This window comes from Lutjanus erythropterus, chromosome 4 (assembly GCF_056507025.1).
Source record: "Lutjanus erythropterus isolate fLutEry1 chromosome 4, fLutEry1.hap2, whole genome shotgun sequence".
Classification (NCBI taxonomy): domain Eukaryota; kingdom Metazoa; phylum Chordata; class Actinopteri; order Lutjaniformes; family Lutjanidae; genus Lutjanus; species Lutjanus erythropterus.
Genome location: NC_139320.1, coordinates 43,338,479 through 43,354,355, shown reverse-complemented (window position 1 = coordinate 43,354,355; position 15,877 = coordinate 43,338,479). Strand labels below are relative to the sequence as shown.

The 15,877-nt window shown below is 36.7% G+C and overlaps 1 protein-coding gene across 2 annotated transcripts in view; it reads left to right on the top strand.

The window, feature by feature from the left end:
• pde2a (phosphodiesterase 2A) overlaps positions 1–14,045 on the top strand; it is a 223,201-nt gene extending 209,156 nt beyond the window's left edge. For both annotated transcript variants that reach the window (XM_084718087.1, XM_084718088.1), the window contains exons 20-31: positions 2,926–3,003; positions 3,102–3,224; positions 3,307–3,377; positions 4,399–4,521; positions 5,541–5,628; positions 6,229–6,276; positions 8,015–8,089; positions 8,207–8,306; positions 9,611–9,723; positions 10,687–10,725; positions 10,952–11,058; positions 12,053–14,045. In XM_084718087.1, the coding sequence (XP_084574213.1) occupies positions 2,926–3,003; positions 3,102–3,224; positions 3,307–3,377; positions 4,399–4,521; positions 5,541–5,628; positions 6,229–6,276; positions 8,015–8,089; positions 8,207–8,306; positions 9,611–9,723; positions 10,687–10,725; positions 10,952–11,058; positions 12,053–12,287 (1,200 nt within the window). In that variant the 3' untranslated portion in view covers positions 12,288–14,045. The remainder of the gene's footprint in view (positions 1–2,925; positions 3,004–3,101; positions 3,225–3,306; positions 3,378–4,398; positions 4,522–5,540; positions 5,629–6,228; positions 6,277–8,014; positions 8,090–8,206; positions 8,307–9,610; positions 9,724–10,686; positions 10,726–10,951; positions 11,059–12,052) is intronic.
• Positions 14,046–15,877: the final 1,832 nt, after the last annotated feature.

Genomic DNA, 15,877 nt, shown 5'->3' with positions numbered 1-15,877 from the left:
TTGCATCACCATGTTTCTGCAGTAGCTCAGAACAAACTAACTTAACACTCAAGTGTTTCACTGCCATCATATGTTCTCCTACACCAGTTAGACTCAACTTGCAGCCCGTGGGCCAAATTTGGCCCCTAGTATGGTGCTGGGTGGCCCTCTAATAACGTACTTATTAACACTGAAAATAAACAGTTTCACACTGGGGATTTTTTTTGTTTGTTTGTACATTCAATAATTGTTCCTGTTAGTACTTGGGAAGCTGTATATTATCACACTTATACACTAAATGAGCTTAAATTTGTAATTCATCCTGTTCCTGTAGGAGCAGTTCATGGTTTATGCTTATAAATCCAACATTTGAGTGACTGCATGATAGAAGAGGTTTCAACTGTGTTAAATGTTATTAGAACCAGACAGATGCATCAGTCGGCCCCTTATTGACCTTTTCTTGTTGTTGTTCTTGTTTTATTGGCAGCAGTCTTTTGTATATTTGATCCTTTTTCTTTATTCAGCTTGTACTATCTGTTTTTCTTCTTTATAGCCTAGTTATTTATAAGCATTAGAAATACCCATGCTGTTTCAGGGCCCTGAGGTCATTGTGGATTTTTTATTTATCAATAAAGTATATCAGCCAGTATATCAGATGATATGAGGCCTCAGTGTTGGTTGGGCTCTAAATGTTGAATAACTCTTTGAAATGTAATCTGAGCATTTATAACTAAAATTCAGTTGCAGCTATTAAATGTAATGAAATATCCGATTTATTTGTTTTTCATTAAGGCTTATTGTCAATCTGAAGTTAATTAAGTTAATAAATAAGTCAGTTAATTTGAAAAAGAATTTCAAAAAAAGATGAGTTATTGGCCATTTAATTTTTTTCTTTTTTTCTTTTTTTTGATTTTGTCTTATAATTATAATTTGTTTGTGTGTGTTGATGTACTGGCCCCTGACATCCTGACATTTTGCAAAAGTTATCATACATGTTTAGAGGGGAGGGTGAGGACGGGTTGGTCGCAGTCTGCAAGCTCACTGCTAGATGTTGCTCATTAATACATACTGGTTCTGAAAAAAAGATAGAAAGACCGAAAGAAAGACTCGGCTGTGATGCTACAGCTGTGATGATATTCTATTCAGCATTTCCGATTCACCTTCATATTAAGCAGCTCTTGTAGCGTCTGACCTTTGAGTGACTGCAGGTACTCACTCAATAGTTTATCGACAAAGTATAAAGACGTTTGATTGGAAAAATAATTGCCTTCTAGGCAGCTCATTATTCATTTAAACATGATCAAATGCATTATTTATCAGTGCTCACTCTGTATCACAGTGGGCTCTGGGTTGTAAAAAGCATTTCCCTCATGTACTGAAACATAAGCAGCGTTCAGTTTGACTTTTATTGTTTTGTACACCAGACACAAAGCTGTGTCAAGTGTACCCAAGTAGATTAACATGAAGGGCAAATACTTTGGCTTTAGACAGATTAGCTATAAGTGTGTGTCTGCAGTGCATCTCCCGCTTTAAGCAGGAGACAAAGTTTGTGACTGGTTCTCTTGAAGATACTGTCACAAAACCATTGACCTTTAAGCTCTTTTGGATGCCACGGATCAAATGCAATTTCTGCCTACCCAGTTATGTTTGCAAGGGTTGTCAAAGTAAAGAAAAAAGAAGAGAGTTTTTGGCTGTGCTGCTTCTGGTGCTTTAACTCTTTGGTTCTTGAATAGCAGCCTGGCCACTCCAACAGAGGGGAAGTTCACTTCTTTAAATTATCATGATATTAAAACATTATTTATGTATTTATTCACAAAAGGCTTCATAGTTCACTTTGGTTTTTTTTTAAAGCTACTACAAGGAATTTTAACTGGAAACAGTCTCTTCATTGCTGATGCCTCTATATGACCTACATAAATCCATGACAAGATCAGCGATTTCTATGTGATGATTCTTAATGGCTGCCAGCAGGTCGGCTTCTCTGTGACATCAGATGAAACGAGTCTGTGTTGACATTTTTTCAGGCCAAGTTCCGATGACTTGTGTGTTAGCCAGTTAAAAAGAAGTAGGAGATTTTTATTTAGATAATTTTATTTTTGATGCCATATTTTGAGGTCATTGTGGAAACTCTACTGCTTTTGTCCACTTGGGCTTTTGAAAATAACAAAATATGAAAGTTGCTTGCAGTAGCTTTAAATCTAGAATAGTTCATAGATTACGTTCTAATCTAACAATCTTTCCACAGATCTAACAACTTTGTTCAATTTGTAATTATTCTTTAAAAAAAACTATAAACAGACAACCTAGTAATATCAGACTTTAAAATAGTAACAAAGGTTATATAATGCAAGACATACAGCAATAATAAAAAAGGATGATTAGACTGATTGATCGATTGTTACAGTGGTGAGGTGACATCACAAATTAAGACATTTCAAGCCACAATTGATAAACTACTACCACTATTATTATTAATAATAAAAAACAACTATATATGTATTAAAGAGGGAATAATAAATATGTAATAAATAAAAATGAATAGATACACAAGTAAATAACTGATTTTGTAACTGATACTGTGAAGTGTCAGCTGGTATGGAGGGTCAGCTGGTATGGAGGGTCATGGCAGAGCTTGACAACTGTCTGTTCTATAGTTAACGTATTGGGTTGGGGGCTGAGAGAACTAGTGTCACTGCTGCAAATACTTTTAATACACATATGATTTCTTTCTAATACATTTATCTTGTGTTGTTCTTCACACGACTAAGTAAAAAAAAAGCCAACAACAAAAAAACACTAAATCAAATGATTCCAATGTCTGTCATATAAGGTATTTTGGCTGAGAAAAAAATAGAGAACCTCTGTTTAACTGAACTGTACATCATAAAGTAGTACAATAATAGAACAATAAACAGTGTGTCTTTAATATGCTGCTTGTTTCTCCAGTCTCTGCTCTACAAGAAAGTCCATGAAGCTCAGTTCAGGTCCCACTTGGCCAATGAAATGATGATGTACCACATGAAGGTAAAATCATATTTGCAGATCTCACTCACAGACACGCTGTATTTACTGACACTGTCCATATCATTTACTCCATATGATTCAGTATGTGTGCGTTGCAGGTTTCAGAGGAAGAGGTGTCTAAGCTGCTGGTGACGGGGATCGACCCTGTCAGGGAGATCCACCCCTGTTTCGCCGAGTTCACATACACGCCTCGCTCCCTGCCTGATGACACCACGCCCATGGTAAGGACCGGAGACTAAGAGAGAGAAAGAACGTGAGAACACAGAAAAGTGATGTAACTGATCCTGTTGTGTGTGTCTGCAGTGCATCCTCAGCATGTTTGAAGACATGGGTTTCATCAACACATACAAGATTGACATGCACACTCTGGCCAGGTCTGACGACTCCATCAGTTCATATACTGAATAAAAGAACGTGTTTATGAGCGCATCCCACCGTTTATTTAAGTGTCTGCAGTAATAATTGTATCTCTAGTTATTTTTTTATTTTTCTCACCTACAATTTAAAATATTATGTACCAGGTCCAGATTTTTAATACTTTTCTGTCATTTGATCACATTTTTGTCCACTGCTTTATAGCGTGTTTGAAGTGGAGAGGCTTTGAGTTCTTTTGTGGATTGATTATTGTAATTTTCATTAGCTCTATAAAATAAAGGTCCAAAACTGCCAAAGTCAAAAATAAATTAATGAATGACTAAATTAGATAATAAATATGCAATTAAATCCACCAAAGGTAATATTAAAAACTAAATAAAAACATTAAATATTTCATCTCAGTTTATTTATTTACTTGCCCATTTATTTCTTTTTGATTAATTTATTCATTTTAAAACATATTTATGTATTTATTTATGTCTGAATTATTTTCCTTTGCATTTCACTCATTATTTCATTATGCTTCATTATGCAAATGAATACTGAAATGATTACATAAATATTATATAAATAATACATTCAAAAATGCATAAATTAATAATAAAATGGAAAATGAAATGCACAAGGAAATAAATAGGCAAATTAATACAAAGGTAAATAAACAAATCAATTTATGTCAGATTTTATGAATTAATTAACATCTGCTTTTATTTTTAATATTATTTTGGTGCATATTATTTTATGTATTGACTCTTTTATTTATCTGCTTATTTATTTTTGATGTTTGCACTTTTGGTCCTCAAAAGATTTTGGTCAAAATTACTGAGTAGAAATGGAAATTATTGGAATATATGTTTCAAGTCAAAAATGTTTTTCTTTTGATTGGTGGGCTGGAATGGTATATTTGTGGTGCTACTTTTCATTCAGTTATCTGTTGGAAATGAGTCAGTCAGTTGTGTGCTGCAGTAGTTTTTTAATGCCGTGTTGTGGATGATAACTGAACTGCTGCTCTGGTGTCAGGTTCTGTCTGATGGTGAAGAAAGGCTACAGGGACCCTCCCTACCACAACTGGATGCACGCCTTCTCTGTCTCACACTTCTGCTACCTGCTCTACAAAAACCTAGGGCTGTCCAACTACCTCGAGTGAGTACATACAACACTCTGCTCCACTGCACTTCAATGACTGAACTCCAGCAGGTCATTGCAAGTTTAAGTTTAATTGCTAACAATCATTGGTGAATACTGAAGACACTTAATATCACCTTCAGAACTCACACAAACCACCAAACCTTCGTACACATTTATAAATTAACTTGTTGGACCAAAACACTGGCAACAATTCTCACTGTCCCTCATAACACACTGAGCTAAAAACACCAACAATTGGGAGCGTTACGTGAAAGATCAACTTCTGTCTTTTAAGTCTGAATGATTCTTCAGTCAGCTTTACATTAGAAAATAAGAATAACACTCTTTTACTTTATTGACTGTGAAAGGTTTTACGTAAGAAGAATCAATCACAAATGCATTCATTTGCTTCAATATCCTTAATTTTTTTTCTATGCAAATAGTAATTCACTGTATTTGCCAAGAACAAAAAAATTGAAAGGAAAAAACTAATGCCTGAAATTCCAGAGCTGCATTTCTAATAATTACCAAAAAACCCAACATGTTTCATACAATGTTTCATATTGTGACATTTGAAATAGGCTACTGGCTACATTTAACAGGTAATTATTAATTACTAATTACTAATTAATTATTAGTAACTGTATCAGAATAAATGAAGTTACTAACCCTCCCAACCCTGGTGTCAGCATAAGAAAACTGTGCTGCAAATATCCAGTGTTCTGCAGGTGTGGAGTATGAATGAGAAAAGAGTTTGGATGAATTTTGGAAAATATGGTCCTTGAATTCCTTTTGAGTAAAACCAGTGACAAAAGATTCACAGTCTGGTCCACATTGACTGTCTGAAGAATTTGACAGTGTGACTTCAGTTTTGACCAAAGCCTGTTGGTAATACAAAAAATAAAAAAAAACTGTAAACACATTAGAAATTTAATTACAGCCATGTTTGTGGTGCTAAAATGATCCTACTGGTAACAAAAGTAACCAAAAGTTGCTGTTTTGATCCTTAACTCTCATCTTTCTTCTCCTTTTAGGGAAATAGAGATTCTAGCTCTCTTTGTCTCCTGTATGTGCCATGACCTGGACCACCGTGGCACCAACAATTCTTTCCAAGTCGCCTCAGTAAGAGCTCAGATTATGTTTATGTTTCTGCTGGGTTCAAGGGCTTACAGTCAAACTTCAAAAATGATACAAAGGAGGATAAAAAAAAAGGGAGAACAAAAAGACATTAAAGCTCCCAAACACAGAGAGTGCAGTCAAGTAGAGCTTTAAAAATGCACCTGCACTTTGAAAATGCAGGCTAAAAAAATTGACTTTCAGCTGCTCAGGTTCGTCAATAAGAGGCAGGCTCTGGGTGTGTCATAGTGAAATCAGAGGCTGTGATTGTAGCTCCTCATCTGCAAATTTGTCCCAGTGAGACACTAGATGTCATTGTGATTAGAGTCATGTTCCTCTGCTGCACTCTAATCATGCATAACCCTGCAGTACCTTAATGACACACACACACACACACACACACACACACACACCAACTGTCATTATGCCATAAAGGTCATCATTTTATCAGCTTCTTCTATGGTTTGTCTATTTGAAGATTCATATTCAAGCTGACAAGTACAGTTAAAGAGAAGACGTGCGTCTTATTGGAGGATGTTTCATTTGAATCAATATGTGTACACTGAAAGGATTGTGTTTCATTTGTCTGTCTGTTTCTATTTTCAGCAATCTGTGCTGGCTGCTCTCTACAGCTCAGAGGGATCTGTGATGGAGGTAAACTCACAAACAGTTACATCACATCACAGAGATGGGGGAGATAGGGATAAATGATTAATCAAGATTTTATCAAAATCGCAATATGGCCTACTGCAATTTGCAAAGCAAGAGGCACAATGTTTGTCAAAGAGAAAACGTGTGCCAAAGTACTATTTTAAATTAAATATTGCTGTGCTTCAGAGATCTGGTCTACGCATCATCTTCTACAAACTTAAGAAAACACTTTGTTTATCCCTGCTAAAATCACAACAAAATCAATCAAATATGTTCAATGAGCATAATGATGTAAACATGATCATTTCCTTTAATATTTAATATTTAATATCATATTGCAGTTTCAATAATTAGATCTTTTTTCAAAATTGTTCAGCTCTAGTGGAAGAGAACAACATGAGGGATTTGTGTATTTATTGCTTGTACACTCACTGGCCATTTTACCCAACACGTTTATAAGGTTCAGTTTTTAGTGATTGTCAGATATGTGTAGAGTCAGTTAGATGTTAATTTATGTGAGTCCATAAGTCCACACCGCCATTAATTATGCCCTCAATGCTAATGAGTGTGATATACTATGTACCTTGTAGACTTACAATTTTCGCTTCCACTTTACAATAAGACTGTCCTAATAAACAATTCATAAATGGTTTACAATTGTTAACAATTAGGTTGTAAACACTTAATAAATCATTAATAAACAATTATAAACAAGTTATACCTGTTTTCATATATTGAAAACAAGATCAAGATTTGGCAAGATCCAGTTGATATTCAATACTAATTAATCTTACCAATGAGTTTACTAACATTTATAACCAAAGGCAAAAGAGAGCCCTATTGTAAAGAGTCAAAGGTCCTGAAAATGTTCAGGTGATTTCATGCCAAAAGAAACTATTTGGCAAGCAACAGGTTACAGTTGGCTTTTTTATCCAATTTGTTGTAACAGCTTATTAATAATTTATGACGTGTTTACAGCCCAATAATAATCTAATTTAGTATTATTTGTTTAGATCCCCATTAGCTACTCTATTGTAACAGCAGCTACTCTCCCTGAGATTCCATCAGTACTTTAACAAAACTCCAATAACAGAAAAATACATCAATGCACAATCAGTCTAATAATCTAATACATGTGTTAGGTTCTATATAATAATTTGTCTTGAAACATTGAGAAAGTAAATCACTTATCATTAACTGTAACCTGCTTCATTATACTGAGCCCTCTGCACGGCCGCACAAAAATGGACCTCTTTCGTAAAAAAGGCCATTGCAACATCAGACTCGTTTTCATGAAACACTTCAAAACACATAAATAAAAATGAGATGGACAGGTCTCAACATCTATAAGACGTCTTCAAGAACAGAAAATAAAATCCATGCTCTACATTCCATGTGTAAACAAATACAATCTTAATTTTTTGTAAAAACATGTTTTCTTGGTTTCTGGTTTCTGTTTTAAACTAGCTCTTCATGGATTCAACTGAAAAGGAGTCTCTGATGACTGCCGAGTACAATAACTTTGTCTGTCTGAGTTTCCAGTGGATGAAGTTCAGTGTGAAGGCTACTAATGTTGTTGTGTGCTTGTATGACACCTAGTGGCCTAAATCAAATTTTAATTCCTTGTTTCAGTGATGGGAGGATGGGAGGCATGTAAATTAGCTGTGCTTGTTGCACTGTAACAGGACTCATCAATCATTCATTCATTCATGTTCCCATCATGCTTTATTTGCCATGACAGAGACATCACTTCGCCCAGGCCATAGCCATTCTGAACACCATCGGCTGCAACATCTTTGAGAAGTTCTCCAGGAAGGTGAGATATAAAATCTGACATTACAAATGTCTCTCTTTGTTTTTCTGTCCGTTTCCATTTACTACATTCTGCTGCTGCTGTATGTGCGAGCTAAAGTTATTCTTTGATGTTTTTTAGGACTACCAGCGCATGCTGGATTTGATTAGAGACATCATTCTGGCTACTGACCTGGCTCACCACCTTCGCATCTTCAAGGACCTGCAGAAGATGGCTGATGGTACGGCCCAGTAGTTCAGTATGCACAGCCATGTCTCTACTTCTGCTTTATAAACTCACGGCCCAGAGCAACAAACAGAGGCTTGGGTCAGACACTTGGTCCACAGCAGTGACAGCAAACCAATATTTTTATTTTTCCATACATTAGAACAGGCTGGTTTCACAAGAGAAGGCATGCAACACAAATGATATTTAAAGGATACAAGGTAGATTGATTTATCATTATAAAAAACAAAAGGGTTATTTAACAAGATTAAGTTGTAGTTCCCTTGTAGCTACTCACAAAAACAATGTTAAAATTAAACACAGTAGATTTGTTGAATAATACAGTATTGCATATTGCAGTATTGCAAGAAATGTGTCAGTTTGATCATTGCATGATGAATTCCAAGTAAACCCATACAGTTTATGACTACATAATAATAATGCTAAATATATGGTCTGTGAAGAAAAGAATACATCACATTTATATTTGATGAGACAGGTGAGTAGGACAGGGACGAGTGGACCAAAAAGTTGCAAGTACACTCCTGCACACTGTCTTGCAATATTAAATTTTTTTAGCAACAAACGTTTGCTGAACAAAGGTTTAGTACTGAAACGTCTCCAATAAGTTTTAGTATTGTAAGTTAGACAGTGTGGGGGTGTTTTCTTGCAAAATACTGTATATGGACTGTAAAATTATAAAACCATTTCTTCTGCAGTATGGCTCCCTCTTTGGCACTACATAAAAGACACACTGATTGTAGGTTTTGCAGAGATCTGAGGTCAAACGTCTTCACAGACAGTCTTAGTTATCCCTACTTTCATTGGACTATTAACTCTTTTGAGGAGACAGTTGCTTGCTGCACTCTTATGTAATGTAATTGGCTGTAACCTCCTGGCCAGCGGTTTGTTACGCCTGAATGCAACCAATTATAAGTTATCCTGAGTGGATGTCTCCTCACTAGAATCAATTTTATGCTGTTAAAGCAATTCAAGGACATTAAAGCTTCTAAATGAGTTGTGCAACTGTCTCGCACCACAGAGCATGCAACTTGTCAATCTTGGACAAAACTAGTTCAACCTAATGTAGGATGGGACGTAAAGGTGCCATTGAAACAACCAAACACACAAACTTTCATTAACTAACATACAGCTGTGACTTCTGATCATCAATATGTATCAATACATAATCACTGGGCATTTTGAATTTAAAAAAATCAGATGTTTCAATCTGAATTTTTACAGTGATGTTGCTGTTGTGATTTTACCCGTAGTTTTCCACAGATCTTAACAAAGCTGTTTTGCGTGTGTTTGTTACAGACGGATACAACCCAAAAAGCCGTACCCACCGCTCTCTGCTGCTGTGCCTGTTGATGACATCATGTGACCTGTCCGACCAGACCAAGGGCTGGAAAACCACACGCAAGATTGCTGTCAGTTCGCAGTCTACACCAATGTCTATACAAATCTAACTATAATACAATGAAACTAATAAAAAATAGGAGATAATATGATATATGTTGTGACTGTTACACAAAAACATGCATCCATTTGTCACCACTTGTATAGGTTGGGACAGTACGACAACAGTAACAGCAATTACATAACAACATCTGAATCAGCACGCAGATGTAGGTTATGCTCCTGTAAACAGCCTCTTATGGAGGTTTGTGCTACACCCTTTGACAAATATACTGTAGTTTTCATTCATGTCTCAGTGTTGGTCCAATTAGCCTCGTAATGTAAACAACTATCGCTATTAGAATTTAGTAATTAGTTCAGCACAAGGTGCAGACGTATAGTAGTCAAAGAAATAGAAATGACTCTTATTTCTCCATACCAGCTCCTGTTTTCAGCAGTGCATTCCTGAAGATCTCCAGTTCCCAATCACTAAACAGTAAAAGTGACCCATTTCTAGGACAATAAAGATTATGAGATGCTTAGCTGTCCAGCTGGAAACAACCTTTCAGCCTATATATGCCATTATGTTCATTATATTCTGCAGAACTACACTCCATTTTAGGATTATGTTTAATCTTGGTCTGCCCCCTTTTCAACACCAAACCCCTGACCCGTGTCCTAAATCCCACACCCTCAATCTCCAAACACCTAAGACCTACTGTACAACAAATGCACTGTAATCCTTACTGCCAAAACTGAAAACACATTTCCGTTTCATTCAGGATTCAGCTCGTATCGGTCTCAGTCAGAACGTTATTTTCTCACAGGCCAGACTGGGGGATTAATGAAAAGAACACCAATCACACCAAAAAATTGAAATGTAATAAAAGGGGATGGCATTTATCATAGATCACAGCTTTGCCGTGATTCAGCATAGTCCAATGTTAATCAATGTCTGTGTGTATTTGAAACAAAAACACTCTGTGTGTCCACAGGAGCTGATTTATAAGGAATTCTTCTCTCAGGGAGATCTGGTATGTCTCAGTGTACACTGGCTGTCTGATGGAATCTGAAATTATTTAACAACTGGCTGAAGTGTGTGTCATTTAACACAATAGTGAGGTCATTACTCATCTCTGTCTGTATTGTGATTCTGTTTCTGTGTGTGTGTGTGTGTGTGTGTGTGTGGTGTGTGTGTGTGTGTGTGTGTGTGTGTGTGTGTGTGTGTGTGTGTGTGTGTGTGTGTGTGTGTGTGTGTAGGAAAAAGCCATGGGGAACAGGCCCAGTGAGATGATGGACAGAGAGAAAGCATACATCCCAGAACTACAGATAAGCTTCATGGAACATATCGCCATGCCCATTTACAAGTGCGTACAAAAGACTTGACATCTTCCCTCCTCTGATCCCTTTAACAACACATCATTTGTCTTATGACTGAGCTCCAGTTCAAGTATTGAACACAGGGAAGGACATATCATTTTGAATGTAGCTCCCAAGTTGCGAGTATTCAAGTTAGAATATTCTATCTGTATTCAATACAGAAATATAGAACTTCAACAAGAACTTTTATATCAGTGATGGATCAAATAACAAGCCCACAGACAAAAATCAGCACAGTCTGCAGCTCCTGTCAACTCTACAGAGCATTCCAGCGTCTTTCAGCTCATTGTTTTGTTTTTATGGCCTATAAAATTACTACATTGACCCCAAAATGGGAAAGTCTTGTGTTACAACAGCAGGTTATCCAGGCATTTCGCAGGTACAGTAAATTTAACACCTGTATGCCAAAACAGAAGGAGTGATCTGTATTTATATCCATGCAAAATAGCTTCTATAACACGTTATCACACTTATCACTCTGTAAACATTTATTTTTATTTACTATGTCAAATAAAATTTGACATCAGTGCTTATAAAGCCTTAATTGGAGCCTTTGGGGTGTCACAGTCTAATAATTCCCACCATCCAGCAACTGCAAAAACTGGGGTTCACTTTGACAGGTTTTCAAATTATTTAAAGGATTTTTTCTGTGGAAAAAAAGTCTTTGAACATTGTACCCTAACTAATTAGCATCAAACAGCAGATGGACACAATTAGCAAGTAGCAGGTAAACATGCTAATATATCAATTTTATAAGGTGACATGTCAGTGTTTGCAGCCTTGTTGAGCTTCCCCCGAGAGGCCAAAAATCAACTATTGCAAGTTTAGCAAAATGACATGCTGTGATAGAAGTACAACATATACGTATAACACTGTTGAAAGAAGACATGCAAGACATTAGAGTAAAATAAGAGTTCATGGCCAAATTTGACATTTGTGCCATCACTCACATGATGCCACCGCTGTCCTCTGTCCTTTCAGGCTGTTATCTGAACTGTTCCCCGGGGCCACTGAGCTGTACGAGAGAGTGGCGGCAAATCGGGAGCAGTGGACCAAAGTGTCTCACAAGTTCACCATCCGTGGGTTGCCAAGCAACAACAGCCTAGACTTCCTGGACCAGGAATACGAGCTACTGCAGTCCCAGGGTGCTTTCGGGAGCGACGACCACTGCCTCAACGGGTGTCTTGATGATGCAGAGGGAGGGAGGGGTCAGTGACACCAGCGGGCTGCAACTGACGGTTTCTTGAAGTTTTCTGTGGTCCAATAAGAGGCTGAGGATACCTTTTTAGCGACCTGAGAGGGAGGGATCTCTCTGCTGTCAATCACTTAGATGCTTAGCAGGCCATGCAGAATGGACAGGACAAAAGTTTCAAACTAATCGAATCAGACAAGTGATTTGAAACGAGCGGATCCATCTGAGCTGGTTCAGTGATTAGATGCTACATGTTGCTTGTGTCTCCAGTTCAGGAAAGCAGAAGGTGGTGACTTTATCTTTTTCAGCAGCTATACTGGAAAAATAAGTTTTTACCACAAGTCACAAGTTCATTCATACAGTACTGATCCTGATTTAAGATTGTAAAAACACACACAAACACACTGACACACATGTACATGCACATACTATTTAGACAGAGAAAAAACAGTTTGTTCTTATGGAAAAAAAAGACTACTTTGACATGTAACAGTGAGATAAAGTGCTATACTTTCTGTAAAATGTTTCATAATAGCTTCTATTGATTTCAATGGCTCAGCTTTGTTCATACACAAGCAGCTGCCACAGTCCCTCACCTGATGCTTATGAATGCATGCTGTATGGACACCTCATGTATTATTCCTTTAATCTTCGTCATCATTGATTTTACCATGGCTAAGAAAATTAATGCAGTCCGGTTTTTATACCATCAGAACAGATTTTTGTATTCAGCTCTTCAAAGTATATTTAATTCATTCATCATGTCCATGAGGTTGTACAGGGGAGATATAGCTCATTTACTTACAGCGCATTATAACCCTCATTAGTACTGATTCACTTAACCTCATTGTTTGGGGTGTTTAAGGGACAATTTGACAATCACTGATCAGTGACAGAGTCACAGATCCCTGGACGTAACACCCCACTACGAACATAAATCATTAAAAACACACACACACTATGTGCATATTAACTGCATGTCACTGCAAACAAAAGCCATTCATGACCTAAAACACAACCTTGGTTTATTTTTCTCATCTCCCTTGCACTTTTCTCACTCCGTTTTACTTTGTAGTTCACCGATTTCCTCATAAACCACTTTAGATAGAGAGCAACCGAAGCCCTTTAAAAGATCCATCTCATCTGTCGGTGTAAATGTGCCAGAGTAGAGCGTGTTACATGGAGTGTGTCATCGAGCGTGTCATATGGATCTGCCTTATTGCGCATCTTTGCTGCCTTTCTTAGAGCTTTTAATATATGGAAATTGAAATAAAGAGTCTGTTTAGTATGTATGTTGTATATTTGTTATAGACATCATCAAGTATCAGCGTGTGGACTGAATGATCACCATGCTCAGAAGAATAATGTATATTTGTGAAATACCAGCCTGTGTGGAGACCTCAGATCTCATGTCATTTCCCTTCTTTCTCTTTTAAGTTATGTGTACAACCACCAGTGGATATTAGGCAGACACAACAACATTTTTTTTTAACTAGCTCAGAAATTATTTTAAGGATGGAACTAGAGATGTAGCCATCATAGAAAAGACTCTTTTCTGAGAACATCAACGGTTCACTTATTGCTGCATCCCAAAGGAAATATGTGGAAATTTAGAGTTAAGTTCTCAGATTGTGCCTCATGTTAAAAAAGAAAAAAAAAATCGGGGCCATTGGGGTTTTGTGTTACAATATGCCATATTACAATGTTTGAAATAGGAAATGCTGCAGAGTTAGGGTAAGATAACCGCAGACTAGTTCTGTGATGGATGCCACTGTACTGTATGTGGGCTGTTTGTGTGGACGGATGAGACCGAGTGGATGGACAGGTGGGTGTTATGATGAGAGACAGAATGAGAGAGAAAAGAGGAGTGGAGGCAGTTGGTTTAAGACCAAGAGAGAAACATTTGTTATAACCCGCCCTGGTAACACTTTATAATAACCATCACTAATAAATGATAAATTGATAGTTAATTAAACTTGGGTAATAGCTATTTTACTGTTAACAGTCAAATAATGTTTATATATGCTGCATAAACCATTTATTAAGCAATTGTAAAGTTTTATAAACATCACTTGCAATTTTATAAAGGCCATCCAAATAATGTTTATAGATGAAGTACATGGTATTTATTACCCTTTATAAAAAGTTGCAGCTTTACAATAACATCCAGATGATGTTTATTGACAACACATTCTCACTCTCAACTTGTCAAATACAGCAGCTTGGTCAGTGGCCCTGTGCTTCAAACTGTGACGCTGTAGGTGCTCCTCCAGAGTAAATTTTGTATGTGCAGGGCTTCACGGTCAAGTTAGCAATAAGAAATATGCAACATCCAGGCAGGCTTTCAAAAAAAAATGCTCAGAAATTGTACTGGTTTAAGGAAAATATGTTTTGGATGAAACAGCCACAGTTTATTACTGATGCCTCTATATGACCTACATAAGCAAACAAGACCATCAGCAAGAAGATCGGCTATATCTTTATAGAGTAGTTATTGATAATGACTGCCGCCAGGTCAGATTCTCCCTGAAATCAGATGAAATGAGCCGGTGATTGCATTTTCCCAGATAAAGTTACAGTGAATAGTATGTTAGCCAGTTCAAATGGAACAAGAGGAGATTTTTATTAAGATAATTTTATTTTTAATGTTATATATTGTGGTTATGGCTGTGGAAACACCACTGCTTTTGTCCACAGGGGTCTCTAAAATCAACAAAATATGAAAGTTCTTTGTAGTAGCTTGAAAATAAGTGTGTTACTTACACAAGTTCACATAAACAACATCAGTTATGCACATAACTGCATAAGGTATTATACAGTAAATCAAACTGCTTTATACTAAATCAGCAAATCAAATCCTATAATGTGTGCAACAATAAAGTCTTAGTTTACTAATTTAATCACAATCTAATTGTGCTTGTCAGCCATGATACAATATATAATGTTTTAACTAAATATTTTATATTACACACTGTGTGGGGCCTCCAAAATCAACGCAATATGAAAGTTCCTTGTAGTAGCTTTAACTAAAGTTTGATTAATTTTGCATTTTTTTAATGATGGTTATTATAAAGTCCCCTTACAAAGCTGGTGTTGATCTCGATGATGCAGGCACAAACCTCCAGTGGTCTCCTTGAATTTCTGCGATGATGCCCCCTTTTATAATACAGCCCTGATAAAGCTAGTGAGGGCAGATGAAAGCAAAAATACTGCAATCATGGGATTTAAATATATAATTCTTCTTTGAAAGGGTCTCAGAAGGGTGCTTCAGGGAGGAAGGTTAATTGGTTAGCAAAGTGGTTTGATGTATGAGTTATACCTACATTGGGATACGCATCAGTGTGATTGGATGAAATTGTTTGATCTGCCTCGGTCTGCTTCGTCAACTGAATATTTTTTTTAATACTAAATTTTGTAAAGGGCATACAGAAGTGTTTGTAGAGGAGTCACTCTCTCTTTCTCTCATGTGTGGGGTTTTTCCTGTTTCTGTTATTTTTAAACCACTGTTTCATACGTACCTGCCTTTTTCATGTGCAATATGAAGTGTCTGCCTCTGTGATGTTGCATAGATACCTATGTAAATACCTATGCCTCTTGTTAAATTATTACTTTAG